Here is a 12,933-nt window from a genome sequence, read left to right on the forward strand (position 1 = left end):
TGACAGTGCGGCACTCCCTCAGTACTGACCCTCTGACAGTGCGGCATTCCCTCAGTACTGACCCTCTGACAGTGCGGCACTCCCTCAGTACTGACCCTCTGACAGTGCGGCACTCCCTCAATACTGACCCTCTGACAGTGCAGCACTCCCTCAGTACTGACCTTCTGACAGTGCGGCACTCCCCCAGTACTGACCCTCTGACAGTGCAGCACTCCCTCAGTACTGACCCTCTGACAGTGCTGCACTCCCTCAGCACTGACCCTCTGACAGTGCGGCGCTCCCTCAGTACTGACCCTCTGACAGTGCGGCACTCCCTCAGTATTGACCCTCTGACAGTGCAGCACTCCCTCAGTATTGACCCTCTGACAGCGCAGCACTCCCTCAGTACTGACCCTCTGACAGTGCAGCACTCCCTCAGTACTGACCCTCTGACAGTGCTGCACTCCCTCAGCACTGACCCTCTGACAGTGCGGCGCTCCCTCAGTACTGACCCTCTGACAGTGCAGCACTCCCTCAGTACTGACCCTCTGACAGTGCGGCACTCCCTCAGTACTGACCCTCTGACAGTGCGGCACTCCCTCAGTACGGACCCTCTGACAGTGCGGCACTCCCTCAGTACTGACCCTCTGACAGTGCGGCACTCCCTCAATACTGACCCTCTGACAGTGCAGCACTCCCTCAGTACTGACCCTCTGACAGTGCGGCACTCCCTCAGTACTGACCCTCTGACAGTGCAGCTCTCCCTCAGTACTGACCCTGAGCGTCAGAGCCACGATTTGCACTTGAGCTCTGGAATCGGGGTTGAACCCAAGGCCACAAGAGGGAGAGGTAGGGAGAGAGTGAGGGAGGGAGAGGGTGAGGGAGGGCGGAGGAGGGAGAGAGGGGGTGATAGATTGTGAGGGAGGGTGAGAGATGGGTAGAGTGGGGGTGAGGGGGAGAGAGGCGGTGAGGGAGGGTGAGGGAGGGTGAGGGAGGGTGATGGAGGGAGAGAGAGGGACAGAGAGGGAGAGAGAGGGAGAGGGAGGGAGAGGGTGAGGGAGGGAGAGGGCAAGAGAGGGCGGGGGAGGGAGGGAGAGGGTGAGGGAGGGTGAGAGAGGGAGAGAGAGGGTGAAAGAGAGAGAGGGTGAGGGAGGGAGAGAGGGTGATGAAGGGAGAGAGAGGGTGAGGGAGGGAGAGAGAGGGAGAGGGATGGTGAGAGAGGGAGAGAGAGGGTGAGGGAGGGAGAGGGTGTGGGAGGGAGAGAGAGGGTGAGAGAGGGTGGGGGAGGGTGAGAGAGGGTGGGGGAGGGAGAGAGTGGGTGAGATATGGGGAGAGAGGGTGAGGGAGGGAGAGGGTGTGGGAGGGAGAGAGAGGGTGAGAGAGGGTGGGGGAGGGTGAGAGAGGGTGGGGGAGGGAGAGAGTGGGTGAGATATGGGGAGAGAGGGTGAGGGAGGGAGAGAGAGGGTGAGGGAGGGTGAGAGAGGGTGAAAGAGAGAGAGGGTGAGGAGGGAGAGGGAGGGTGAGGGGGGAGTGGGAGGGTGAGGGAGAGAGAGGGAGAGGGAGAGAGAGGGAGAGAGAGGGTGAGGGAGAGTGAGAGAGGGTGGGGGAGGGTGAGGGAGGGTGAGGGAGGGAGAGGGTGAGAGAGGGTGAGGGAGAGGGAGGGAGAGAAAGGGTGAGGGAGAGAGAGAGGGTGAGAGAGGGAGAGAGAGAGGGTGAGAGAGGGAGAGAGAGGGTGAGCGAGGGAGAGGGTGAGAGAGGGTGAGGGAGAGGGAGGGAGAGAGAGGGTGAGAGATGGGGAGAGAGAGTGTGAGGGAGGGAGAGAGAGTGTGAGGGAGGGAGAGAGAGTGTGGGGGAGGGAGAGAGGATGAGGGAGAAATGAAAAGCGAGGGAGTAAGAGAGAGAGTGGAAAGAGGGTGTGGGTGAGAGGGTGGGAGACGGGGAGAGAGAGAGACCCCAAGGGCTTTGGAGCAGAATCCCTTCCTCTCCCTCTTCCTGATATTAATCACAAACAGCCAACCGGCCGACTCTCTCCCTCCACTTCCTGAGGTTCGACCGCGGGAATAAAATGTCAAACGCTTGGCGATATCAAACCTGCTGGGAGGGTGCAAAATTCAACCACGCTCTCCTTTTTCTCTCGCTGTTCCAGGGGCAGCTGCCAGGGCACCTGATGGGGCTGGGCCACGGCCTTCATCCTACACACCATGCAAGGCTTTAGATTAAAAAACTGGTACTTGTAACTGCAGGCCTTGACCATGTCATACTCCTCCTCATTGAGGAAGATCATGTGACTGTAGTTGCTGTTGCTGGGCAACCAAGAGACCTCAGCTGACATCTGCGTGATGTTGTCCACTTTCAGATGGCAAGGGGCCACACAGACGTCCCTCCCCACCAACAAGGTACACCTCAGTTCGTCCGAAACGCCGCGGTCTGTTACACTCTGGATCGATATCCGATACGTAACATTGGCCAGATTGAGTTTCTCTATCAAAGCCTTAGTTCTGCCCCCAAAGGGGACGTTACTCCTCACTTCCTTATCCACAAGAACGTTGTAGCTGTTGACAGTTCCCCATCCCGGGGGTACGGCTGCAGACTCCCATCCGATAATCACACTTTTGGCCAGCTGTTTAATCAAGTTGATTTTCCTGGGGTAAGGCACAATATCTTCACCAATTTCATCAATGTTCACATCCAATATTCCTGTGCCGTTGTTGTACATCGTGGCCTCTGTGTGACTGGGCAGCAGGCTCTCTGTCTTGGAATCCCGCAACACGCCGTCACCAGGGAGTTGGAGGCCCCTGTGACTCACATCGGAATTGAGTAAGTTGTTGTCCATCTCCGTGTCCACAGAATGGAAGAGAAACAATTCTTCATCTTGCAACAGGGCCACAAAGTTGGAGGGGACAAGTCCTCTTCGACCGTCCATCAGTTCCCCTGCAGAGAGAGGGGAATGGAGAATATTCCAAATCAGTACAATCCCAAAAGGGAGGCAAGTGGCAGCTCAGCACTGGGACGAAGAGAACCTCAGAGACATTTAACACAGAAGAAGACCTTTGAAATGAAATGAAAATCGCTCATTGTCACACGTAGGCTTCAAATGAAGTTACTGTGAAAAGCCCCTAGTCGCCACATTCCGGCGCCTGTTCGGGGAGGCTGGTACGGGAATCGAACCGTGCTGCTGGCCTGCCTTGGTCTGCTTCCAAAGCCAGCGATTTAGCTCTGTGCTAAACAGCCTGATGACCCAACAGAATCGGCGATGTGGGGAAAGGGTCGGTTCTGCGCTCAGTTGAAGAGTTAGCACCAATAGGGGGGACGGAGCAAATGGTCTCCCACAGTGCTGTAAATTCTGATGTTTTCTGCACACTAAGACAGAGATAGTTAGGTTCTTGATGAATACGGGGATCAGGGGTTATGGGGAGAAGGCAGGAGAATGGGGATGAGAAAATATCAGCCATGATTGAATGGCGGAGCAGACTCGATGGGCCGAGTGGCCTAATTGTGCTCCTATGTCTTGTGGTCTTACACCACATGGAACCCTCAATTGTTATCCCACACTGACCCCCCCCCCCCCCCCCCCACACCGTGAGGTGGTTAATGGAAATTGCTGATTAATCCTCAGTCCCATCGTCATAGCAACACCCTGGTGTGACGAAAACGGAGATCTCTCCATAGCTTTAAATCCAACATTCCCCTGGGAGGGAGCCTCAGTGGGGATGGGACCTTTGCTCCGCAGAGCTGATCCTGCATCCCGTACACAGGGCAATCTGTTGCGAATATGGGCCTCACCCCTCATCCCAACTGCTGTTCACAAACTAGTCCGTCCGCCCGCAAACACCAAAGCAAAATACTGCAGACGCTGGAAATCTGAAATAAAAGCAGCAAAGTGCTGGAAATATTCAGCAGGTCCGGCAGCGTCTGCAGGGACAGGAAGGGGGTTAAGGTTTAATGATGACCTTTCAGTATTCCGATGGAGGATTACTGATCTAATAGTTTGGCCGGGATTAAATGCTGGTGGGTTTGAAGGGGAGGGCGTGTTAGATCCAGCAGGCGACCTGCCAACCTGTCCTGCCCCCTCTGCAATATGTTAGAGGCGGGGGTGTCATTGGGCAGTCTGCAGCACCAGTGAGCCAATCGGGAGGCAATGACTGCGTACATCCTGTCTTCATCTTCCCATCTCTGCCGACATTTACCCAACCAATGGTTAAGGGGCCCACACCAAACGGTCAGCCTGGCAGGTTTCCCTGTGCAGGCTGGTGGCAGGCGGGCAGGGGGAAGCTGCCCCTCAGACTGCTCTCCATCGCAGGCTGCTCTCCACCATGGCCTCTCAAACACCAAACCGCCTCACTCCCCTCACCAGGGCAACCAGCGCGACACCTGGGGAACACGCATCAGTCCTCTCCCTGCTCTCTGACTGGCCGGCAGCCGCTTGAGGCAGGGCTCCCCGTCCGTGAGGGGTGGAAATCCCACATTCGCTCTGTTATTGGCCAATTTGATTGTTTGTGTTGGTGCGCTCCCCTAGCGGACTATATCATTGAAAAATGAAATGAAATGAAATGAAAATTCAGCTCATTAGCTTCAATTCTCTCTCGGAGGACGCTGCCTGGCCTGCTGTGTGTTTCCACCGTTTTATTTTGGGGGAGAGGAGATTGAAAGCTCTGTTTTTTGTGGAGTTCCCGCCATGCCTCATTTCAAACTGACAATACGTTAAATATGGCCATTCCCGATGGCTCGAATTCAAACACAAATGCTGCTTTGCTGATTAATCTGTACGGCAATACCACCGCCTCCAAGTCATTTTCCACCTTGATTTGGGCACTTCAACAACAACTGCTGCCGCCATTTATATAGCGCCTTCAATGCAGTAAACATTCTGATATTGCTGGTTAGGAGAATAAGCAATTTGAACATTCAATTACAGGTGGAGGGTTTGGAGTTGCAGCATTTTCGATGAATTGATTTTCGATGTAACTGCTGCTGACGGCGATAGGCCATCTTGGGAAGGTAAACATTTCGATTTGCACTGCTCTAGGATGACGGCTTAACAAACGACACTGGCAGTACAGGGTCGGTGTGTGGCCTTTCTGCTAAGATTTCGATCTCAGGTGGATGTGGGAGGTTACACGGCTCCTCTTTCAAAGAGGAACAGGAGTTCTCTCCAGTGCCATGACCAATGTTTATTCCTCAACCAACGTCAAAGAAAACCTGTTCGGCATCTTGTTACTGATTATGGGATCTCGCTGTGCACAAATTGGCTGCTGCGATTCCTACATTATTGGTGTGACTATGTTTCCATTAAGCACTTGGCTAAACCACATTGGGATGTCGTGGGAAGGCACGATATCAAGGCCATCCTGTCACTTCCTGCCTGAATTAACGTGATTTGTGTGCCTTGAGCATTTGCATCAAATCGTCGATGAACAGCAAGCACAATGCTCACATTAGATATTGCTCTCCTGCCATTGGCCAACACCAGGAGTATTCAGGACAACAACAGTGTAAGGAACGGCAGACAGCACTTTGCACTGTGGAAGATGCCCAAGTCAGACATACCCCCGGGACTGGATTCTCCGATCCATGATTCCGAAATCGCGTTCGGCGATGCTCTCACGATGCTCTGCCCGCTGAAAATCGGCGTACTCTAAGAGTACACCGCACACTGTATCCACGGGCTCAGGCCATTGCCTGAGGCCCGGTCCGCGATGCACCTTCCCCGACCGCCCGAGTTCCTGACCGCGCCACCACAGTCGGGGCAGGGCCGATCCGCGGGCACGGGGGTGGGGGGGTCTTCATTCGGGGCTGGGGGCACTGTGGACGGGCAGTCTGGGGCGCGCGAGCGGCCGAAGGGGGGACTATTTGTCTTTGCACTTGTCTTTGCAGGGGCAGGCCAGTCGATTTCGGCGTGAGAACAGCTGGTGAGTCAGTTTCAGCGGGAGCATTGCGGAAGTGGTTGCTGGGAAGTAAGTCAACCTTTAAAAGCACTTGTCTTTGCAGGGGCAGGCCAGTCGATTTCGGCGGGAGTGGAGCTGGCTGGTTAGTCAATTTCAGCAGGAGCTGAGAATTTTTCTTTTTTTTTAATTAGTGTTTTAGGCGGGAACAGGAAGTCGACCCGCGGACGTCTGGGAAGACCCTCACCAATAAATTCTGGTGGAGAGGAAACCCGAGACACTACACGTGTAGTGTCTCCCACCCGCCCTCCTCCTCTAACCTAATAATAAAACCCATTGGTCTGAGGTAAGTACCATATTTTATTATATTATTATTATTTTTTATAAAAATTTAATTTAGTTGTTAGCCAGATCTTGGTAGAAAGTTAGAGGAATGGCAGGGAAGGGAGTGCAATGTTCCTCCTGCAGGATGTTTGAGGTGAGGGATGCAGTTAGTGTCCCTGCTGATTTTACCTGCAGGAAGTGCTGCCATCTCCAGCTCCTCCAAGACCGAGTTAGGGAACTGGAGCTGGAGTTGGAAGAACTTCGGATCATTCGGGAGGCAGAAGGGGTCATAGATAGCAGCTTCAGGGAATTAGTTACACCAAAGATTGGAGATAGGTGGGTAACTGTAAGAGGGACTGGGAAAAAGCAGTCAGTGCAGGGATCCCCTGCGGTCGTTCCCCTGAGAAACAAGTATACCGCTTTGGATACTTGTGGGGGGGACGACTTACCAGGGGTAAGCCATGGGGTACGGGCCTCTGGCACGGAGTCTGTCCCTGTTGCTCAGAAGGGAAGGGGGAGAGGAGCAGAGCATTAGTAATTGGGGACTCTATAGTCAGGGGCACAGATAGGAGATTTTGTGGGAGCGTGAGAGACTCACGTTTGGTATGTTGCCTCCCAGGTGCAAGGGTACGTGATGTCTCGGATCGTGTTTTCCGGGTCCTTAGGGGGAGGGGGAGCAGCCCCAAGTCGTGGTCCACATTGGCACTAACGACATAGGTAGGAAAGGGGACAAGGATGTCAGGCAGGCTTTCAGGGAGCTAGGATGGAAGCTCAGAACTAGAACAAACAGAGTTGTTATCTCTGGGTTGTTGCCCGTGCCACGTGATAGTGAGATGAGGAATAGGGAGAGAGAGCATTTAAACACGTGGCTACAGGGATGGTGCAGGCGGGAGGGATTCAGATTTCTGGATAACTGGGGCTCTTTCTGGGGAAGGTGGGACCTCTACAGACAGGATGGTCTACATCTGAACCTGAGGGGCACAAATATCCTGGGGGGGAGATTTGTTAGTGCTCTTTGGGGGGGTTTAAACTAATGCAGCAGGGGCATGGGAACCTGGATTGTAGTTTTAGGGTAAGGGAGAATGAGAGTATAGAGGTCAGGAGCACAGATTTGACGTCGCAGGAGGGGGCCAGTGTTCAGGTAGGTGATTTGAAGTGTGTCTACTTCAATGCCAGGAGTATACGAAACAAGGTAGGGGAACTGGCAGCATGGGTTGGTACCTGGGACTTCGATGTTGTGGCCATTTCGGAGACATGGATAGAGCAGGGACAGGAATGGATGTTGCAGGTTCCAGGGTTTAGGTGTTTTAGTAAGCTCAGAGAAGGAGGCAAAAGAGGGGGAGGTGTGGCGCTGCTAGTCAAGAGCAGTATTACGGTGGCGGAGAGGATGCGAGATGGGGACTCTTCTTCCGAGGTAGTATGGGCTGAAGTTAGAAACAGGAAAGGAGAGGTCACCCTGTTAGGAGTTTTTTATAGGCCTCCTAATAGTTCTAGGGATGTAGAGGAAAGGATGGCGAAGATGATTCTGGATATGAGCGAAAGTAACAGGGTAGTTATTATGGGAGACTTTAGCTTTCCAAATATTGACTGGAAAAGATATAGATTGAGTACAATAGATGGGTCGTTTTTTGTACAGTGTGTGCAGGAGGGTTTCCTGAAACAATATGTTGACAGGCCAACAAGAGGCGAGGCCACGTTGGATTTGGTTTTGGGTAATGAACCAGGCCAGGTGTTGGATTTGGAGGTAGGAGAGCACTTTGGGGACAGTGACCACAATTCGGTGACGTTTACGTTAATGATGGAAAGGGATAAGTATACACCGCAGGGCAAGAGTTATAGCTGGGGGAAGGGCAATTATGATGCCATTAGACGTGACTTGGGGGGGATAAGGTGGAGAAGTAGGCTGCAAGTGTTGGGCACACTGGATAAGTGGGGCTTGTTCAAGGATCAGCTACTGCGTGTTCTTGATAAGTATGTACCGGTCAGACAGGGAGGAAGGCGTCGAGCGAGGGAACCGTGGTTTACCAAGGAAGTGGAATCTCTTGTTAAGAGGAAGAAGGAGGCCTATGTGAAGATGAAGTGTGAAGTTTCGGTTGGGGCGATGGATAGTTACAAGGTAGCGAGGAAGGATCTAAAGAGAGAGCTAAGACGAGCAAGGAGGGGACATGAAAAGTATTTGGCAGGAAGGATCAAGGAAAACCCAAAAGCTTTCTATAGGTATGTCAGGAATAAGCGAATGACTAGGGAAAGAGTAGGACCAGTCAAGGACAGGGATGGGAAATTGTGTGTGGAGTCTGAAGAGATAGGCGAGATACTAAATGAATATTTTTCGTCAGTATTCACTCAGGAAAAAGATAATGTTGTGGAGGAGAATGCTGAGCCCCAGGCTAATAGAATAGATGGCATTGAGGTACGTAGGGAAGAGGTGTTGGCAATTCTGGACAGGCTGAAAATAGATAAGTCCCCGGGACCTGATGGGATTTATCCTAGGATTCTCTGGGAGGCCAGGGAAGAGATTGCTGGACCTTTGGCTTTGATTTTTATGTCATCATTGGCGACAGGAATAGTGCCAGAGGACTGGAGGACAGCAAATGTGGTCCCTTTGTTCAAAAAGGGGAGCAGAGACAACCCTGGCAACTATAGACTGGTGAGCCTCACGTCTATAGTGGGTAAAGTCTTGGAGGGGATTATAAGAGACAAGATTTATAATCATCTAGATAGGAATAATATGATCAGGGATAGTCAGCATGGCTTTGTGAAGGGTAGGTCATGCCTCACAAACCTTATTGAGTTCTTTGAGAAGGTGACTGAACAGGTAGACGAGGGTAGAGCAGTTGATGTGGTGTATATGGATTTCAGCAAAGCGTTTGATAAGGTTCCCCACGGTAGGCTATTGCAAAAATACGGAGGCTGGGGATTGAGGGTGATTTAGAGATGTGGATCAGAAATTGGCTAGCTGAAAGAAGACAGAGGGTGGTGGTTGATGGGAAATGTTCAGAATGGAGTACAGTCACAAGTGGAGTACCACAAGGATCTGTTCTGGGGCCGTTGCTGTTTGTCATTTTTATCAATGACCTAGAGGAAGGCGCAGAAGGGTGGGTGAGTAAATTTGCAGACGATACTAAAGTCGGTGGTGTTGTCGATAGTGTGGAAGGATGTAGCAGGTTACAGAGGGATATAGATAAGCTGCAGAGCTGGGCTGAGAGGTGGCAAATGGAGTTTAATGTAGAGAAGTGTGAGGTGATTCACTTTGGAAGGAATAACAGGAATGCAGAATATTTGGCTGATGGTAAAGTTCTTGAAAGTGTGGATGAGCAGAGGGATCTAGGTGTCCATGTACATAGATCCCTGAAAGTTGCCACCCAGGTTGATAGGGTTGTGAAGAAGGCCTATGGAGTGTTGGCCTTTATTGGTAGAGGGATTGAGTTCCGGAGTCGGGAGGTCATGTTGCAGCTGTACAGAACTCTGGTACGGCCGCATTTGGAGTATTGCGTACAGTTCTGGTCACCGCATTATAGGAAGGACGTGGAGGCTTTGGAGCGGGTGCAGAGGAGATTTACCAGGATGTTGCCTGGTATGGAGGGAAAATCTTATGAGGAAAGGCTGATGGACTTGAGGTTGTTTTCGTTGGAGAGAAGAAGGTTAAGAGGAGACTTAATAGAGGCATACAAAATGATCAGGGGGTTGGATAGGGTGGACAGTGAGAGCCTTCTCCCGCGGATGGATATGGCTGGCACGAGGGGACATAACTTTAAACTGAGGGGTAATAGATATAGGACAGAGGTCAGAGGTAGGTTCTTTACGCAAAGAGTAGTGAGGCCGTGGAATGCCCTACCTGCTACAGTAGTGAACTCGCCAACATTGAGGGCATTTAAAAGTTTATTGGATAAACATATGGATGATAATGGTATAGTGTAGGTTAGATGGCTTTTGTTTTGGTGCAACATCGTGGGCCGAAGGGCCTGTACTGCGCTGTATTGTTCTATGTTCTATGTTCTATTTTTGCAGTCCGGGTCCGTGGGCTGGGTCCGCCATGAAGCGCGGCCGCTGCTGGTCGCCGAGGTGCGCATGCAAGGCCACGGACCCGGTAATGCTCCAGGCCGTATGGGCAGCTAGAGCTGGGAATTCAACGCTGACGTCCTGATAGCCCCCCCCACCACCCCGGTGCAGGAAGTCGGTGGCCGTTTTGCGCCAGCTTTCCAAGCGTAAAACACCACCGTTTTCACACCGGCGTAGAGACATAGTCTCCCAAACACAGAATCCAGCCCCTGGTTTACAGATGTCGGCACAACAAACCTTCGTAAAAACCATCTTCATCCATGTCTCCGTAAACGTACAGGTATTTCCCAGCTTTGAGAGGAAGTTCTGCTTCTGGATTCTCATTGGGTCCCTCATAGGGGTTGTAACTAAGATTTGAAAAAGAGAGACAATGGGAGTTATTTTAGGACAAGTCCTGTCCTCTGCTGTAAAATTTGAAGCTTAATCCATTTCCATTGTAACACAGGATTCATTCACCGAGAAATGACCGAGGTCCATGACCAAGATCCATCAAATTCAGCTTCGCATATCCTGGTAGTCACATGAATGGAGTTATTGACTAATCACAGCGATTAATCTCGATCAATAACAAGAGATCTAGACATGCAAGGAGACATAATTGGATTGAGGAGCTGACCCAGACCAGGAAATTCAGGCCGCACGAGAGGCCAGACTTAATCATAGAATCCCTACAGTGCGGAAGGAGGCCATTCGGCCCATCAAGTCTGCACCGACCAATTGAAAGAGCACCGTGCCCTATCCCTGTAACCCCATCTAACCGTTGGACACTGCGGGGCAATTCAGCGTGGCCAATCCACCTAACCTGCACATCTTTGGACTGTGGGAGGAAACCAGAGCACCCGGAGGAAACCCACGCAGACACGAGGAGAACGTGCAAACTCCACACAGATGGTCACCCGAGGTCGGAATTGAACCCGGCTCCCTGGGATTGTGAGGCAGCAGTGCTAACCGCTGTGCCACCCTGCCGCTCGAGACACATTTACAAGAGGACGTGGGTAATTTTCTAGGTGAGGTTTTTTTTCTTGTCAGGTAATTAGCTTTTATGCATCTGTTCCAAGCAACACCTTGGGTTGAATTTATGCAGCGATTCATCAGATGGATGTCCTGTAAAGGTAAGTTGACCTTTACATTGACAAGTCTTGTGAATTTGGTCACATGGCATTACAGTACTTTTCCAATGGAGAAAGTACCGAATATAATGAGTCAAAGTGTCCCATCAACCTGTGCTGCCATCTTTTCTACTGTGATTAAAATTGCTCCTGCTTATTGAAAAACAACTGTTTTTGACACTTGAAAAAAAATCTAACCAGCTGTTCCCTGCCACTCTGCTTTGAAATTGAAACGCACGCCTACTATTCTTTTCTTCCTGGAAAGTAGTCTGGGCACCTGCGTCCATTACTAATGCTTGGGTGAGTTTCAAAGGCTAATGGGTTTCAGCACGGTAGGTTTTCCATTTATCTGAGAATGAATGACAGTTTCAACAAGTGTGACAACAAATTGTGCCTTCGATGTGGCATGTAAGTTCGTGGTGACCACCGGATCAAGAGCCAGTGAGAGCTTCTTTTCACCACAGCTTGTGCCACTCAGGCACTTGGCAGGATTGTGATGGCCATTCCTCTGCAATCAAGAACTCTGGGGGGCAGAAGTTCTGCCTGTCAAGAGCTTGCCAGCCAATCAGAAGCCGGCAGTGCTACTAGGAAGGCGGTGGCCGCGGCCGGTACTACATCTATCCAAGGCCTTGGATTGTCGCTGGGTGCCAAGGCAGATTGATGGCAGGAGGGGGTTCCGGATGGGGGCTATGGGGGAGGAGGAAGGGGGTCAGCAGCAAAGTGCATTGCCCTGTCCAACCAGTGTTCAGTTCTGGCTAATTTGGGGAGCGCTGCCGGAAGCAGGTCCTCGTCACCCCATGTTGCTCAGCCAGGAAAGACTGCAAGAGCTATAGTGCGGGGGACTTCTATAGTTAGGGAAGTAGACCCAGGCGATGTTTCTGCCACAGGCGTGGACCTAAGATGGTATGTCAATGAGAGGCTGCAGAACGTTCCGGTTGCGGCAGGGATGAGCTAGCCGCACGTTTCGGCGGCTCCAGCTCCGACGGAACTTCGGGCTCTTGGACGGCCGTAAAACCCGGCGCGAGGCGCGAGGGAAGGGAGCCCCCCCCGAAAGACGGAGGGAAAAACCGGCGCCGGCGGCTGCAGCCCGAAGAATCTGCAGCCAGAAGATCAGAGAGAGAGAGAGAGAGGGAGTGAAACAAAATGGCGGCGGAGGGATCGCAGGTGACATGGGGGCCTGAGCAGGACGAGGTGGTGAGACGGTGCATGGACCTGCTGAAGAAGGAGGTAATGACCCCGTTGTTACAGGCAATTGAGGGGCTTAAGGAGACTTTAAAGACCCAGGAGACTGAACTTCGCGTGGTGGAGCAGAAGGTGTCAGGTATTGAGGACAAGGTCCTGGGCCTGGCGGTCAAGACTCAGACGCACGAGGCACTTCATAAAAAGTGTGCTGACAGGATTGAGTCCCTTGAAAATGGAGCGCGAAGGAAGAACCTTAGGGTACTAGGTCTCCCGGGGGGTGTGGAAGGAGTGGACTGTGGAGCGTACGCAAGTAAGATGCTGAGCTCACTGATGGGTGCTGAGGCCCCTGTGGGCCCCATGGATGTGGAGTGGGCAAATCGGATCCCGGCGAGAAGACC

The 12,933-nt window shown here is 52.1% G+C and overlaps 1 protein-coding gene across 10 annotated transcripts in view; it reads right to left on the reverse strand.

Moving 5' to 3' along the window:
• The window catches only part of rimbp2b (RIMS binding protein 2b), an 853,804-nt gene that overhangs the window by 233,820 nt on the left and 607,051 nt on the right, over nt 1-12,933 (reverse strand). For all 10 annotated transcript variants that reach the window (XM_072517100.1, XM_072517603.1, XM_072517263.1 and 7 more), the window contains 2 exons: nt 10,482-10,591; nt 2,071-2,910 (listed from right to left, as the gene is read on the reverse strand). In XM_072517100.1, coding sequence (XP_072373201.1) covers nt 2,071-2,910; nt 10,482-10,591 — 950 coding nt within the window. The remainder of the gene's footprint in view (nt 1-2,070; nt 2,911-10,481; nt 10,592-12,933) is intronic.

Source organism: Scyliorhinus torazame, chromosome 1 (assembly GCF_047496885.1).
Source record: "Scyliorhinus torazame isolate Kashiwa2021f chromosome 1, sScyTor2.1, whole genome shotgun sequence".
NCBI lineage: Eukaryota > Metazoa > Chordata > Chondrichthyes > Carcharhiniformes > Scyliorhinidae > Scyliorhinus > Scyliorhinus torazame.